Source organism: Xenopus laevis, chromosome 1S (assembly GCF_017654675.1).
Source record: "Xenopus laevis strain J_2021 chromosome 1S, Xenopus_laevis_v10.1, whole genome shotgun sequence".
Classification (NCBI taxonomy): domain Eukaryota; kingdom Metazoa; phylum Chordata; class Amphibia; order Anura; family Pipidae; genus Xenopus; species Xenopus laevis.
This window is the reverse complement of record NC_054372.1, coordinates 84,575,205-84,592,529: the sequence shown is the minus strand read 5'-3', so window position 1 is coordinate 84,592,529 and position 17,325 is coordinate 84,575,205. Positions and strand designations below refer to the sequence as shown.

The following is a 17,325-nucleotide window of genomic DNA, read 5'->3' as shown; positions in this document are numbered from 1 at the left end:
AAAACCACAAACAGTATTAGAGTATGAATGTTTAAATTATACTAAAAGGTGAACAACTAATTTAAATAAATTACCTTGGTTAGAATACTATAGTTTTCCGTTTGTGTGTGCAGCGTTACTGACTAGGCATATCTTGTCAGCAGAAAGTTCTGATGCATTTTGCCATGGACTTGTCCTGCATATGAATAACAGCACTTGTATGTTTGCATCCATATATGCTTGTGTGTGTGTGCTTCATTTTAGGCACATAAAAAAAAAATATTTACCCTTAAGGGAAAGTCAAAGAATAAGTGTATCTGAGAATGGATGCTAGAGGCTAAGAGATGGGTGTCTTACAATGCAGATAAGGGCTTTTTTTGTCTTCTATTTTAGGATCCAAAAGAGTATCTTCCATTTTTGAACAAGCTGAAGAAAATGGAAACTAATTATCAGAGATACACAATTGACAAGCATTTGAAAAGATATAAAAAAGCACTTAGCAATCTTAGCAAATGTGGTAGGTATATTTGTATTGGGTAAGCCAATTTATGCTGCTTGATAAATAAACTATTTTAAAGCTGAAAACCTGTTGGCATATATAAATATAATGCTACATGTTTATCACGTAGCAAGTACCAAGTAGATGCACCACTAATTAATTTTTTTCCTATTTTCCCCATTTATACAGACTAAGATACATTGTTTCTGTAGTCAGACATGCAGTAAAGAGAATAGCAGAGGGATACAAAGTGTAAAAGCAAGAGCATTACTTACATTAAATCATTAAAGTTAAATATATTTTGGAAAGTTGCTTATAATTACATTTTATAATATTATACAAAAATTGTTTTTTTTCATGATTTGGGTTGACATCCTGTTATAAGAAACTGAATCATGTACACATTGACGTGCACCATTTTATGGACATTGAGGGAGGTTATTTACTAAAACTCAAAATGTTCTCGCAGGGTCGGACTGGAGCCTTGGGGGCCCACCAAGGCTGCAAAACAAAGGGCCCTCCTGACAGTCCCTGGGGGCCCCCTCCCGACCTTTAAATGCAGCAAGCATGTGCAGAAAACAGCTGGGCAGCCGGGGGAGCAGGTCTGGGCTGGCAGGGCCCATTTGGGCCGGGGCCCACCTGGTGCACATCGATGTGTCCAACCCTGTGTTCTCATTATTTTATTAAAACAAATTCGACCAAACTCCCATCCACAATCTTACCTTATTTATCAATAAAATAACTAACAAAAAATTGGTGCGGGAAAAGACTCGATAAAATCATGAAAAAATTTGAATCGTACAAAATTTTAGTTTTTGACCTCCAAAATCCGAATTTTTCGGATTATCGCCTGAAAACCACAAATTATTCGGATTGTAGTACTAAATCAAGTACAGATCATGATATCTTCCAGTTGTAAAAGAGACATCTGCTATTGAATTCTACGTGACCTAGACAGGTTTGAGAGAGTATTTTTGGATTCTGACTTTTAGCAGCCTCGGGTATAATAAATCTCAAAACATTTTAGTTGTTTTTATCCACAAAAAATGTGTGTTTTACCTTATAGGAAAGGTAAGATTTGAGAAGGTTTATATGATTAACAGATTATTTGTGTATTGCTTTACCCAATTAAGTACTAAGTAAGGCCTGTAATGTAATCTATTCATGCTTCTTGGTCAGTAACTTTTAGGCTCTATACTTTAGTTAGTTTAGACTCAGCAGTGTTGTGTAGTGATAATTTTCTGAATGCATCAAGTTTTATGGTTTCCTAAAATGTCTGTGATTTATGTTTGTGCTTCCACAGGGCCAGATTATTTCACTGAGTTCTTGAGCTTTGTTAAAGATCAAAGTTTGTATACAGAAGCCCTAGAACTTTATCCACATGGAACTGTTGAATATAAGGTAATGTAATATAATATTGTCTTTCTCCTAGCATTACCAAACATTTGAATACATTATATTTATATATAAGAGTTAAGCTCAGCAAAGTTGTGTAATTCTTGAAGCAGATACATTAGATAGCTTCAAGAAGGTTTGGGATGCCTTTTCAGAAGGTGAGAAAATACAGGGTAACTAAAAAAAGATCCAGATACTGGTGCAATTGTTATCTTACATATCATTGTGTATTAAGCTCACCTACTTCTTAGTCTCTGTACTGACTGACAAATACCTGGAGCAGATATCAGTGCAAAACAGCCTACTTTTCTTTTTTCTAAGGCGTTGTGAAGAGATATGCTGGAGCAAATGGGAGAGCATTGGCTTTTCTACGCTTGCAAATATAAGCTTTCTGATTGATTAACATAGTAGTTAAACTAAATATAAGGTAATATGTTATTTCACAGATGTACAGTAAACTGTGCTGATTTGATTTGCTTTCACTTTATAGGCCATTAATGCTGCTTATGGGGATCATCTTGTGTCTAAACAGCAGTATGAACTAGCAGGCTTGATATATGCCCGTTGCAATAGCATTGAGAAGGCACTTGATGCTTTTATTGCAAGTGGCAACTGGCATCAGGTAATGTGTATGGCATCTCAACTGGAATACTCTGGGGAAAAAATAGCTGCCCTGGCAAGAACTGTTGCTGGTGAGTTATAGAAATATACTGATTATTCATATATTATACATTTCTTACAAATATATATGTGCATATTTTCCAGAAATGAATCATAATAGCACCATTCAACTGTAAACCAGACTACAAAGTAACATTATGCAAGTATACATATTTGATTGCAGCAAGAGTGAACATTTTATACTCTTCATCCTACTGTACACATTAGTGCATCAGTGCAAATACAATTTAATGCATTAATAAAAAACATACAAAAGACGGTTGCCTTAGAGATTTAAAGTAATAATGAACAAATCCCTAAAGGGGTGGTTCACTTTTTGTATGTTATAGAATGGCCAAATCTATGCAACTTTTCATTTAGTATTTATTTTTTTATTTTTTGAATTATTTGCCTTCTTCTGACTCTTTTCAGCTTTCAAGTGGGGGTCACTGACCCCAACTAAAAATGAATGCAGTGTAAGGCTACAAATGCATTTTCTCCTTCATCTGCTTGGGGGACACAGGGACAGTGGGGTATAGCTAGTGTCACTAGGAAGCAGGACACAGCAATAAAAATGTAGAATTTGGCTCCTCCCCCTCTGGCTATACCCCCCCCAGTAGGCAGAGGGGTTGTGTCCTCAGGAGGTAGGACGTGCTTCTGCATCACGGTAAATTTTTTCTGACAACAGGAGATGGTCAAGAACCCTACACTGAGTAGTGGGTTGTTGCTTGACATCTCCCAGCGTGGGATTGTCTTCAGGATCTGCTGTGTACTTCTGACACTGACCATCCAGTCTTCCTAATCCTCTCCCTTTCCACACAGAGGGAGAGGTAACTGGCTGAATGACGTGGTGGCTGCCTAGACTCACAACCTTGTAAGTATCCTTGGATCATTCCACCTCTGAAGTGCCTTACCCTGACTTAACTCTGTCAGGGGAATAGGCTGGGGAACCAGGAGTAGCCAGTTGAGCGCTTAGCTCAATCAGCAATGAGCCATTGCGGGGCACCCTCCTGCAGATTCTTTCCATTTAGCAACTGCTAAGGAACAGCAGCGGGGGCATCCTTCTACTGCGCATACCTGAGTTCACATGCGCGCGTTCCTGGAAGCGCATCACAGGGAGGACCCGCTCACTTCCGCCTACACGGTCCAATGCGGCTGGTGTACTTAAAGTACCTCCAAGGCTTTAATGTGCGGAATATAACCAAACATTTCAGGAGCCTCGCGCTCCCTTCCTCAGTGGATAAGTGAGTTCAATGAAATATTTCGCTTGTACCAAATGCCGCAAACGTTTACCAGTGGGGCACAAGGATCCCATTTGTTCAACTTGTAACCCTGCGGCTTTGGGCTCGGGAATCCCAGGACCGGCTCTCCCTCAGGTACAACAGACCTCACAGGTGGGTACAGACTCTACGGACACTTCACCCCCTGGGGTTCAGGACATCCCAAATTGGGCATCCCAACTAGCATCAGGGAATCCAAAGCTGGCCCATTCGCTGAACATATTCCTGACTCGCCTAGACAATCCAAAGAGTAAGACTCTAGAGATCAATCCCCGCCTCCTTCAGAAAACATTTTCTCAAATGGAGAATTGTCCATTAGTGACCAAGACGAGAAGAAAGTTGTCACGCATTCCTCAGAGGCGATAGACTCCCTGACTATTTTGGTCATAGACAAATTTATTTGTATGCGCAGGTTAAAAATTGAGTCACTCCGGTCATCGCAGCATCGTCACTAGGCGAATTCCTGGTATCCCCCGACATAAAGGAGGCATACCTACATGTACCCATTTTCCTTCCTCATCAGAAATTATTATGATTTGCCTTACAAAACTGGCACTACCAGTTCACGGCACTTACATTCATCTGGGCCTAAGGCACTGGCAATCCAATAACTCCACAGCAGTAGCCTACATAAACCACCAGGGCAGAACAAGAAGCAGATCGGCACTCAATGAGATCAAATCCATCTTTCAGTGGGCGGAAACCAACCAGACCCTACTGTCTGCAATCCACATCCTGGGACTTCTAAACTGGGAAGAGATCTTCAATGAGATAATGTCAAGATGGGGAATACCGGAGGTGGACCTCATGGCCACATGCCAAAACTGAAAGGTACCGAAATTCTTTGCCAGGTACCAGGACCCCCTGGTGCTAGGCGGAGATGCCCTAACATCCAACCGGAGCTTCCATCTCGCCTATGCCTGCCCACCGCTTCCCCTCTTCCCAAGAACGATAAGGAATCTACAAGGAGAAAGGATAACAATTATCCTCATAGCCCACAAGTGGCCCTGACGAACGTGGTTTTTCGGACCTCCTCAACCTTTCGATAGAGGAACCATGGACTCTTCCTACCCTGCCAGACCTTCTACTTCAAGGTCCCATACTCCTTCCAAACCCGTCAATCCTCAGACTGAGACCCAGATCCTGAAACAGGTTTTTCCGACAAGGTGGTGAAAGTAATGTGGGCAGCTCAAAAACCCGTTTCAGCAAAAACTTACCACAGGGTATGGAACACCTATCAACAATGGTGTAACCACAAAAACAAGGACTTCAAAAAGTTCTCCATTCCCTGGGTATTAGAATTCCTTCAGGATGGGTTATCCATGGGTCTCTCCCTAGTATCTCTTAAATCACAGATCTACGCTCTATCCATCCTATTCCAAAGACATCTGGCTCTCTTACCCGATGTAAAAACCTTCATGCAAGGAGTAGGTCATTTAGCTCCTCCAATTCGGGCTCCTGTACCCACGTGGGACCTCATCTTGGTTCTACGAGCAATTCTAGAGCCACCCTTCAAACCTATGGCCTTCATTCCTTTGCAGTTTCTCACCTTTAAAACTGTATTTCTATTAGCTGTTGCTTCAGCTAAAGAGTGTCTGATCTCATTGTCATGCGAGACTCCATTCCTTACTTTTCATCCAAACATACTGTACCATTGTTCCTTCATAAAGTGGTGTCAGCCTTCCACTTAAACCAAGAAATCACAATTCCAACCTTCTGTCCTTCACAGCTAACTCTAAGGAACGGACATTATACACACTGGCCCCCTTTCGGGCCCTCAATTCTACCTTCACAGAACCTATGACATATGCAAGTCGGATACTGTCTTCATTATACCCTTGGGCCATCACCAAGGCACACCAGCCTCCAAATACACTATATCACGCTGGATCAAACAAACCATTCAACGGGCCTATACTTCAAGGGTCAAACCCCCTCCACTCAACCAGGGAGATGAGCACTTCCTGGGCCTTCCCATAACCAAGCCTCAGCGGAACAGCTGTTCAAAGCAGCTACGTGGACTTCAATCCACTCCTTTGCAAAATTTTACCATTTTGACACCTTTGCAGCTTCCGACAGCCGCTTTGGGAGGAAGGTACTTCAAGCCGCAGTGGTATCTTCCACGTAGGCCTAGCCTTCTCTCAGGGGAAAGCTTTGGTACGTCCCCACTGTCCCGCAAGCAGATGCAGGTGAAAAGGAGATTTTGTATACTCACCGTTAAATCTCTTTCTCTCCAATCGCTTGAGAGACATAGGGCTTCCCTCCTTGCATAGGCAGGTCTGGACTGGGAGTCAAAATAGGCCCTGGCATTCCAAGTACAGCGAGGCACAATCCGTCGCCACCAGCTCACTAAATAGTGACTTTCTATGGCATCCTTATGGCAGCCCCTCTAGCGTTTGCCTGAACCCACAGATTGCCAGTCCGGGCCTGTGGATAGGGGTTATCTTACCTGTCAGACGTGGTCTGCCTCCTAGTGATACCCCACTGTCCCTGTGTCCCCCAAGTGATTGGAGAGAAAGAGATTTAATGGTGAGTACACAAAATCTCCTTGTTATTGCTACTTTGTATTACTCATCTTTCTATTCAGTCCTATTCATATTGCAGTCTCTTATTCAAATCAATGCATGGTTGCTAGGGTAAGTTGGACCCTAGCAACCAGAGCGCTGAAATTGCAAACTGGAGAGCTGCTGAATAAAAAGCTAAATAGCTCAAAAACCACAAACAAAAAATGAAAACCAATTGCAAATTGTCTTTTAAAGAGGTTGTTAACCTTCAAACACTTTTTTTTAGTTCAGTTGGTTTCAGATTTTCACCAGAAATAAAGACTTTTTCCAATTACTTTTGCTTTTCTATTTGTGACCATTTTTGTAATATTAAGGTTTAAAGTTTCATTTCACCTTCTAAACCAGCTCTGGGAGGGGGTCACCCACTCTCTAACTGTTTTAAATTGATCCATTTAGTTGATATATTTGTTATCTTTGTCCCTGCTGAGCAACATTCCTGAGTTTCATTAATGGTAGCTGTTAGAATTGATACAATAGTTGCTTATACAGTATTCCACTGCTGAGAAATGTATCATCTAAAGGTATCAATTAAATGTAGCACATTGTAACAATTTAGAATGCTCCTGGATCACTGAGTTGCCAGACCGAAACACTAGAGACAGGAACATTAACCTTTAAACTTAATTTTTGGGAAAACGGTAAAAAATAAAAGAGGGAAGGCAATTGAAAAAAATCTTTGTTTCTGGTGAACAATCTGAAAACAACTGAACTGAAAAAGACGTGCGTCAAAAAAAAAAGTTGTTTTTGTTTATTAAAGTCTATGGGCGTCTGTAACATTTCGCTGGTGGCGAGTTTTTGGTGAAACAAAACAAACAAAAACATATTCACCCATCCCTAGTGAACAACCCCCTTTAACCCTTTAAGTGCCACAGAACGTAGAATCTACGTTCTGTGAATCAAAGGACCAAAGTGCCACAGATCGTAGATTCTACGTTCTGCAGCACTTCCGGGTTTGCGAGCGGAGGAGCGGCTGTTAGAGCCGCTTGCTCCGTTCCTTCACGATCCCCTGCCCCTAGACAACGAGCAGAGCAGGGGATCGAGTGGCCCCTGGGGTGCGATCGCCCAGGGGCCTCAAAGCAGCAGCAGGGACGCGTTTCCTATGCGTCCTGCTGCTGCCGCCTGCACTTCACTTCCGCCCAGCTCCGCCCCCCCATGCCTGATGACCGTTGGAACTGGAGATCTGCTGCGTGGGGCCCTTTCTCATGGATCTGATGCATCTACCCCAGGTAAGTGTAACATTTACACACACACAAACACACCAACACACACTTATTACAGTAATATACACTTACATTCACACTTACACACACTCACACATAGATTTTTGGGGATTGGGGGGGTCACACACACTCACAGCACCCATGTACACTTGCAAACGCGCACACGCGCAAATAACATGCAATTTACCCGTTGTGCACACGCATATGTACATATATGGCTTTGTGGCTTTTTTTTTTTTTTTTCTTATCGCATCGTCTCTTTTGTGGCTAAAAAAAATGTTTTATTGCCGTTCCGAATAGCGTATTCGCTAACCATACTGTGCAATAGCTTTTGTATGTTATTTTGGTGGTTATATTCAATTTTGGGTATTTTGGTGCATTTTTAGCCATTTTATTGAATTTTTAGCCATTTATTGCATTTTCAGCTCTGCATTTGTGTTGTTCACTTGTTTCTATCCGTATAATTGATTTGGCCCAGCTAAAATATTCAAACGGTAATTCTGGTGGCCGATTACACTAGTGTGGAAAAAAAAAGCATTGATTTTTGTGGTTTTATTAGTTTTTGGTGATTTATTTGCATTTCACACTGTTCTGTGTTATTTTGTTTTGCCTATGTAAATTTTATCTACTATATATCCATTGGTGGGTCTCTGTGCGCCACATAGTCTGGTAAATCTATGCATATTGGGCATCAAAGTGTTCAGTAGACCCCTGTCGTTCATATTTAGGATGTTTTATGCTGATACGTTACGAAATGTGGGGCACATAATGGGGTAAAATAAAGCTTTGTGACGATTTTCAGAAATTTGATAAAAACCGCTACGTTCAGCATAGCTTTGCAGTTTGGTAGTTTGCAGTAGAAAGATGTAATTACCTGTTTTAGATTCGTCAGAATGTGTACTTTCTAAAAAATATATGGTTTTCTAGGGTCTCCATACTGTTAGGGGGTCTTATGGTGCAAATACACATACTGGGTGCTTATATTGCAGCAGCCAGAGCGTCAGCCATGAAAATGTATATACACTACTGTCATTTGGGCGCCTCTGTACACCACATAGTTTGGTAAATCTATGCATATTGGGCATCAAAGTGTTCAGTAGATCCCTGTCGTTCATATTTAGGATGTTTTATGCTGATAAGTTACGAAATGTGGGGCATATAATGGGGTAAAATTCAAGCTTTGTGACGATTTTCAGAAATTTGATAAAAACCGTTATGTTCAGCATTGCTTTGCAGTTTGGCAGTTTGCAGTAGAAACACTTATTTACCCATATTGGATTCGTCAGAATGTGTACTTTCTGAAAATATATGGTTTTCTGGGGTCTCTGTACTGTTAGGGGGGGTCTAATGTCGCATAATACACACACCAGGTGCTTATATTGCAGCAGCCAGCGCGTCAGCTGTGAAAATGTATATACACTATTGTCATTTGGGGGTCTCTGTGCGCCACATAGTTTGGTATATCTATGCATATTGGGCATCAAAGTGTTCAGTAGACCCCTGGCGTTCATATTTAGGATGTTTTATGCTGATAAGTTACGAAATATGGGGCATATAATGGGGTAAAATTCAAGCTTTGTGACGATTTTCAGAAATTTGATAAAAACCATTACGTTCAGCATTGCTTTGCAGTTTGGCAGTTTGCAGTAGGAACACATATTTACCCATATTGGATTCGTCAGAATGTGTACTTTCTGAAAATATATGGTTTTCTGGGGTCTCTGTACTGTTAGGTGGTCTAATGTCGCATAATACACACACCGGGTGGTTATATTTCAGCAGCCAGCGCGGCAGCCGTGAAAATGTCTATACATATTGTCATTTGGGGGTCTCTGTGCGCCACATAGTTTGGTTTATCTATGCACATTGGGCATCAAACTGTTTAGTAGACCCCTATGTTTATATTTGGGATGCTTTATGCTGGTAATGATACATGGACAATACGATGCTGGAAAGTTGAAGCTTTGAGGCAATTTTCAGATATTTCACCAAAACCGCCAAATTTGGCAAAGCCTTGCGACTCAGTAGTTTGGGGCAGAAAGGCATGGGTACCCATTTTAGATTCTGTATAATGTGTACTTTCCAAAAATATATGGGTTTGGGGGGTAAACATATATTTCTGTGTTTTTACCCCACAAAAATGCAGTCAATGTGTTGATTTTTCATTAGCTGAAGTTACCCACGGGACTGTTTGTATGCGCTAACTTCATTTTGGGGCCTCTAAATGCCAGATACTTTGGTAAACCTATGAACAATGGCCACCAAACTGTTTGGAGGAACCCTGGCAATCATATTTAGGGTGCTTTTTCTTGGTGCGTAACGATACATGGGTGATATGGTGCTGAGAAGTTGAAGCTTTGAGGCAATTTTCACATATTTCACCAAAACCGACAATTGTGGGAAAACCTTGCGACTCAGTAGTTTGGAGCAGAAAGGCATGGGTACCCATTTTAGATCTGGTAGAATGTGTACTTTCCAAAAATATATGGGTTTTGGGGGGTAAACATATATTTCTGTGTTTTTACCCAACAAAAATGCAGTTAATGTGTTGATTTTTCATTAGCTGAAGTTACCCACGGGACTGTTTGTATGCGCTAACTTCATTTTGGGGCCTCTAAATGCCAGATACTTTGGTAAACCTATGCACAGTAGGCACCAAACAGTTTGGAGGACCCCTGGCAATCACAATTTGGGTGCTTTTTTGTGATACGTAATGATACATGGGTGATATGGTGCTGGGAAGTTGAAGGTTTGAGGCAATTTTCAGATATTTCACCAAAACCGACAATTTTGGGAAAGCCTTGCGACTCAGTAGTTTGGAGCAGAAAGGCATGGGTACCCATTTTAGATTCTGTAGAATGTGTACTTTCCAAAAATATATGGGTTTGGGGGGTAAAGATATATTTCTGTGTTTTTACCCCACAAAAAATGCAGTCAATGTGTTGATTTCTCAGTAGCTGAAGTAAAGTCCTGAACAATTTGGATGTGCTAACTTCATATTGGTGTCTCTAAATGCCAGATACTTTGGTAAACCTATGCATAATGGGTATCAAACTGTTCAGTGGACCCCTGGCAATCATATTTCAGGTGCTTTTTCTTGGTACCTAATATAGTTTGGGACATGCGGAGCAGCAAAATAAAACATTTGAAATGATTTTTCAGAATTTTGAATTTTATTTTGAAAAACCGCTATGTTCAGACAAGCTTTTATGTTTGGTAGTTGGGAGTAGAGAGACATAGTTACCCATTTTGTAATCGGCAGAATGTGTACTTTTCAAAAATGTATGGTTTTGTGGGGTAAACCTATGGTTTCAGGATTTTTTGCCTTGGAATCTAAAGCATGCCGTTTTCTGCCTTAGTGCTTTCAAAATTCAGTAAAATACTGCCGGGAGTTTTTGCTGTACAGAAGTCCTAAATCTCCCTAAAACTATACATATCTGGTATTGGCACGTTCGAGAGACATAAGGCTTTCCAAATCAGTTGGATTTTCATCTGTAAAATGAAATATTTTTCTGGTATAAATTGATATACGATGAAAAATGGTAATTTTTCATTTTTTTTTGGTATTTAGCACTATAAATTTTTTTGCACAGGTGGAAATACATGAAAACTCAGGCAGATTTAGAAAGCTCAGTTTCTACCGAAAAAAACAATGTATAGTTATCCTAGGTAAACTATAGGTTTCCCCTCAGAAAATGCCCCTAAAGTGAGAGAGCACAAAATGCTTAAAAACGGCTGGCATTTCGCGTAACCAAAATGTGAAATTCTGCTGGCACTTAAAGGGTTAAAGGTAGTTTACATTTAAATTATTTTGATGCAGAAGAGTTTGCAATTTGTCTTCATAGGCCTAGATAGAAAGATAAGTAACAAAAATAGCAATGTATAACCTCACAGAGCAATAGATTTTTGGCTGCCAGATTCAGTGACCCCCATTTGAAAGTGGGAAAGAGGCAGATGAGAAAAAAATATAATTTTAAAAACTATGAGAAAATAAAAACAATTTGAAAAGTTGCAAAGAATAGGAACTTGTATAACATAACTCCTAGAGGTATAGGACCTGTTATTCAGAATGCTCGGGACCTGGGGCTTTCCGAATAACTGAACTTTTTGTAATTTGGATACCTTAAGTCTACTAGAATATCATGTAAACATTAAACAAATGCAGTAGGCTGGCTCTGCTTTCAATAAGGATTAATTATATCTTAGTTTGGATGCACATGTATTGTTTTGTTATTGAACAGAAAAAGGAAATCATTTTAAAAAATTTATTTTAAAAATTTAGACTTTTTAGAAAAAATTGAATAAATGGGAGACAGCCATTCCGTTAATCAGGCTTTCTGGATAACAGGTTTCCGGATAATGGATCCCATACCTGTATATGTAATAAAAGACACTAAGTTTGGCCAGGAGCAGTATCTCATAGGAAGTAATAATATGTTTGTTTTTAATTAGGGGACTAGTAAATGCTACCTGCTCATTGGTTACTACTGGGTAAATTTAGCTCCAATTGACACGCACACTCTTTTATATCCTATATTTCAAGTGCTTTTCTCCTTTTCTCTTTTAGGTAAACTTGTGGAGCAGAGGAAGCAAGCAGATGCAGCTGTACTTCTAGAACAATATGCTGAGGTATAATATTAATAATATTTAAAAAGTTTATATGTAAAGTTTTCTTTCACTTTGTCGCTCCCCCAGGCTTTTTACTGTTTAATTCTCAGATTGCTAAATGCCTTATGGAAACTGTTGAAAACATATAGTATTATTTGTTTAAAGAAATATAGTGATTACATAATCACTTGCTTTTATAACAATACCTTATTTTTTTGTACAGGTTTTTAAAAAGTGGGGTTTTGTTGTTTTTTTCCCTTTTTTCTTTACACTTTCAGTTTGGTGTATTTTCTAGTCAATAAGTTCAATGCATTTATTTACATGGACTCAAATATGCCACAATATCTCTTTCACTGTTTAATTTCTAATGTCACACACCAGCAGTGACACATAGTGACAGGCAGTTGCTATTAGTTTTATAAGTCCATAACTGCCTACACATGGAGTTGGGGCCAGACGGTATGAAGTATTTCACCATCATAATATAACACTAGGCTTGGGGCATTTCAAGCAGCTGATGACAGTATCCAAATCGGTTTTTGAAAATTGAATTCCACCTTTGATTCAAGACAGCTAGCTCTAACCAGGAACAATAACATTGTATTTCTCTTTATTGCCTTGCAAAAGTATCGAATGCTTGTTTGGCTTTTTCCAAGCAGATAGTGTTAATTATTTTACCATTTTGGTGTACATACATATATATATATATATATATATATATATATATGTATATATATATATATATATATATATATATATATATATATATATATATATATATATATATATATATATATTCCCAAAACAGTGCAAGTTAGGTTAGATTTATGTCTACAACCTGCAGTCTTGGGAGCATATTTAGCAAAATGTGAGATTAGAACACACCACACCCACGTTCTATTCATTCCTATGGGATTTTTATCAGTGGGTAAAAGATATAGTTCACCATTTGATAAATGATAATGAAAAGAAAGTGAGTGAATTTTTTGTGGTGAGCTCTAATCTCACTTATTTTGCTAAATATGCCACTTCGTCTCACAAATGATGTTGCAGATAAGTGATTCACAGCATCTACTAACAGCAAGGTTGCATGCAGCTTTATAGCCGAGTTACATCACTGAGGGTAGCAGAATAAGCTGCTCTGAGACAGGTAGGAAGGGCACTGGAGAGTTTGGTACACTAGTGAAAGAATAATATGTGTTCCTCTTGGTGTAGTTTAGAAATGTGTCTGGCATTGATTATATTTTGCATATCACTTGACTGTTGGTACTTGCTAAACCTATTGCATGCTAGGTACTAATTTTGGTACTGATTTCATTTCAGGACTATGAAGAAGCAATTCTGTTACTATTAGAGGGTGCACACTGGGAAGAGGCTTTGCGTTTGGTATGATATTTGGGAGAATTTCTTCAAAAGACTTAATTATAGTAATTTAGAATACTGTTAATTAAAAACACTGGCATGCAAAGTGATAAATGTCATATTGTTGTTTTTTTTTATATTTGCATATAGATCTACAAATACAATCGCCTTGATATACTGGAAACAAATTTAAAACCAGCTCTCTTAGATGGTGAGAACATAATTTATGTCTATCATTAGGATGATGACTGTTCTAACTTTTTCTAACGAAGCAAGTTCCATTTGCACCAGTTGTGGTGAGGTCCATGTAGCTCAGAGCAAGCTTAAAGATACATAAAAATGTCATCTGCTATAGTGTTCTGTGTATATTCCAAACACTTTAGCACTGACCATTTTCACCCTGATTAAGCTTCCCATGGGGGTTTGGAACCTCTGCTCTATTGCTGTAAGAATTATTTTAAGTTTTACGCATAATGTTTGTTTATTCTTCATGTTTCTTACACAGCTCAAAGAAATCACATGATCCTCTTTGATAACCAGAAAACTACATTCACTCGCCACAAGGAGCGTCTTTCTGTGGTACGAGAAATGAAGGAGAAAGCCCGCCTGGGTTTGCTGGGTAATAATTACAAATGCAGTTATTTGTTCCATTCTATTTATTTATTTATTATTTCTATTCAAATAAGCAAAATAAAAAGAAAATTTTGACCTGCTGTTAAGCAAGCATCAGTTATCAGTTCAATGCAATGTATATACAGTGGTTTATTATTAGAAAAAATCTACAGAAATATAGCTTTATACTGATTTGTTAATTTTCTTTTTCCAAATCTTTTTGAAGTTACCTAGATTTCATGGATGAGTTCAGTGATTGGAAAAGTGGTGCTGATTATTCTAGATACAGTAGAAAAGGTATCACTGCAGCACCTCTTTGTTGCAAAAGTGAAAAAGTTGTGTTTATTTGGTCAGTAGACAACAGACAACGTTTCAGGCTTAATCGTGCCCGTTCTCAAGCAAGATTAATCCCAAAACGTTGCCTATTGTCTACTGACCAAATAAACACAACTTTTTCACTTTTGCAACAAAGAGGTGCTGCAGTGATATCTTTTCTACTATGTGTTTTTCCCCTGGCAAGTGTTTTTGGACTGCTCTGCACCCTGCCCGAAAGGGTTTTGAAAGGTGGTTGAAGCACACACATTCTTTCACTATGTGGATTATTCTAGAGACAAGCACACCCTCTGTGGAAATGCTGCCCTAACTAATTAAATATTACATTACTTGTATTAAAGAAAAGGGTACTAAATTAGCAATAAATGATTGACTGCCGATTCCTCCAGAGCAATCCCATATAAAGCTGGCATCAGGAAAGTTGTATTTCAAACAAAAGCATTAGGGCTCTATGTGTCACTTAAAGGGGTTGTTCACATTTAAGTTAACTTTTAATGTTATAGAATGGCCAATCCAATGTTTGAATTGGTCATCTTTTATAGTTTTTTTTTTTTTAATTATTTGCCTTTTTCTTCTGACTCTTTCCAGTTTTCAAATGGGGGGTCACTGACCCCACCTAGAAAACAAATGCTCTCTAAGACTATACATTTATTTTTATTGGTACTTTTTAATACTCATCTTTCTAATCTGGCCCTCTCTTATTCATATTTTCTCCTCTATTCGATCTCTTATTCAAATCAGTGCATGGTTGCTAGGGTGGTTTGTACCCTGGCAACCAGATTGCTAAAATTGCAAACTGGAGATCTGCTGAATAAAAAGCTAAATAACTCAAACCCCACAAATATTAAAAAATGAAAAAATCTCAGTCTCTACATCAAACTAAAAGGTAACTCAAAGGTGAACAACTCCTGGAAACTGGAGAACATCTTGGGCACTGTATATAATGGATACACTTCCATTCCTTTGGTTTAGGTTTCTGGTTATTGGATCAGTTGTGTATTGTCTCTAATTTGACAAAAGTTATATTAGGTTGCAAATATAGGTTCTTGTGAGGATCTGTGTTTATGATGAAGGATTGGAGTGTCACAAAAGCAAGTATTTTGGCAGCTTTATCTCTAGTTTCATATAGTAACAGTTGTTTTTCATCCAGGCCTTACCTAATTCTTATGCTGGGTACCCCAGCCTAACATTAAATAATTACTATATTAAAAAGTAAATTAAAATTATATTAAATTATAATTAAATTATGATCATAATTACAACTTTCTAAAAAAACATTACAGAGATGTTATTGGTGCCAGTTTCCACTGGAACAGAGGTATCTAAGACAATTTGAATGCAATATTTTTGTTAGAAATACCAGAAAATATGTTGCAGATGTCAGATACCCTATGATGAAAGTAAGGAGCCCACTTAGGATGGCCTCATAGTCCAATACTATGTTGCCCCTTGGGCAGGACACCACATTAGTCTGAGAACTTCTGCATTAGAGTGAGCACCTTTAGTGAATGTTTTTCCCCTTTGCTTACTTGTTTGTGTAACCAAGATCATAGCAGAAGGATAAAGAACCAGTATGCAGTCAGTTGAAACACTAGAATATGTGATGCACAATAAAACCAAATTGTTTGATTTAGATCTGCATTATTTTGTTGAAATTTGTGATATTTTTACTGCATATCAATATGAGGCATAGCAACTGCGTTGGGATTACTGAGTTTTATGCAAAATGCTATATGAGCCAATAGTTAAAGGCTGTGTGTAAATTATTATGTTTTTGTGTATGAACAGCTACATGAACACTTCTTGAACTTATTCAAGTGTTTTTCTTTCCTAGTTATCTCAAAACATATTTTACTTGCTTATGGGTCATAGAAAGATACAGTATTTGGGAAAAATCTGAGGATGTTTGTTTTTTTTTTTTTTTTTTCATTCTTAAAAAAGTGAGTATGGTGTTTTGATTTCATTGTTTTCCAGATGAGGATGTGACTGGTTGTGCTGAAGCTGACCTTTTCTCCGATACCAGCAGTATTATGACTGCAAGTGACGCAAGTGGCAAATATTCTCAAAGCAACTCAAGGATTTCTTCGTAAGTCTTCCTTTTGACTGATAATCCATTTAATTTAGGATTATGTTTTCCAGGGCAAATAGACCAGTGTTGGTACTATAGGTAACACGTAAGCACCTAATTAAGTGTGTTTCCTAGCATTTATTTCTTTTTTTCTTTTCTCTTCCACTATTTCAATATTGGCAAAAAATTCTGCACAAACAACAAAAAAAGCAATCAATACCAGAGAACACAAGTGGGATAAAGAGATCTCTTGCATTTTCTGACATTGGTTACTATGAATGCAGCTAACGAATGGTTATAATTATGCCCATTAATGTACTAAAACTTTCAATTTTGCACCAGGTCGAGTAACCTATAACCTATATACCTATATGACAGATACATGTTTTTAATGCGTACCCATTAAATGCTAACAGCTGATGGGTTGCTATGGTTACATTATAAAAAGAGTCCAGGGTACACTCACTAAAGGCTATGAGACTGAGTATCTACTCCTAGGATTCAACTTTTTTTTTTTTTTCCAGGAGGTCTTCAAAGAATCGCCGAAAAGCAGAAAGAAAGAAGCACAGCCTAAAGGAAGGAAGTCCACTGGAAGACTTAGCATTGCTTGAAGCTCTTGCAGAAACCATTCAAATGGCGGATAAACTAAGAGGTAATCTATATATTAGACTAATTATATATGCACATAATACACAGATCAAAAGGTATGATAAATGTTATTCCCAAACCTCCAAAATGTGGCTTG

The 17,325-nt window shown here is 38.5% G+C and overlaps 1 protein-coding gene across 1 annotated transcript in view; it reads left to right on the top strand.

Moving 5' to 3' along the window:
- Positions 1-17,325, top strand: part of elp1.S (elongator acetyltransferase complex subunit 1S homeolog) — a 79,552-nt gene that overhangs the window by 51,849 nt on the left and 10,378 nt on the right. The window contains 9 exon segments of the mRNA NM_001096471.1: positions 373-496; positions 1,782-1,879; positions 2,364-2,565; positions 12,165-12,226; positions 13,529-13,591; positions 13,718-13,778; positions 14,073-14,186; positions 16,487-16,598; positions 17,105-17,232. Coding sequence (NP_001089940.1) covers positions 373-496; positions 1,782-1,879; positions 2,364-2,565; positions 12,165-12,226; positions 13,529-13,591; positions 13,718-13,778; positions 14,073-14,186; positions 16,487-16,598; positions 17,105-17,232 — 964 coding nt within the window.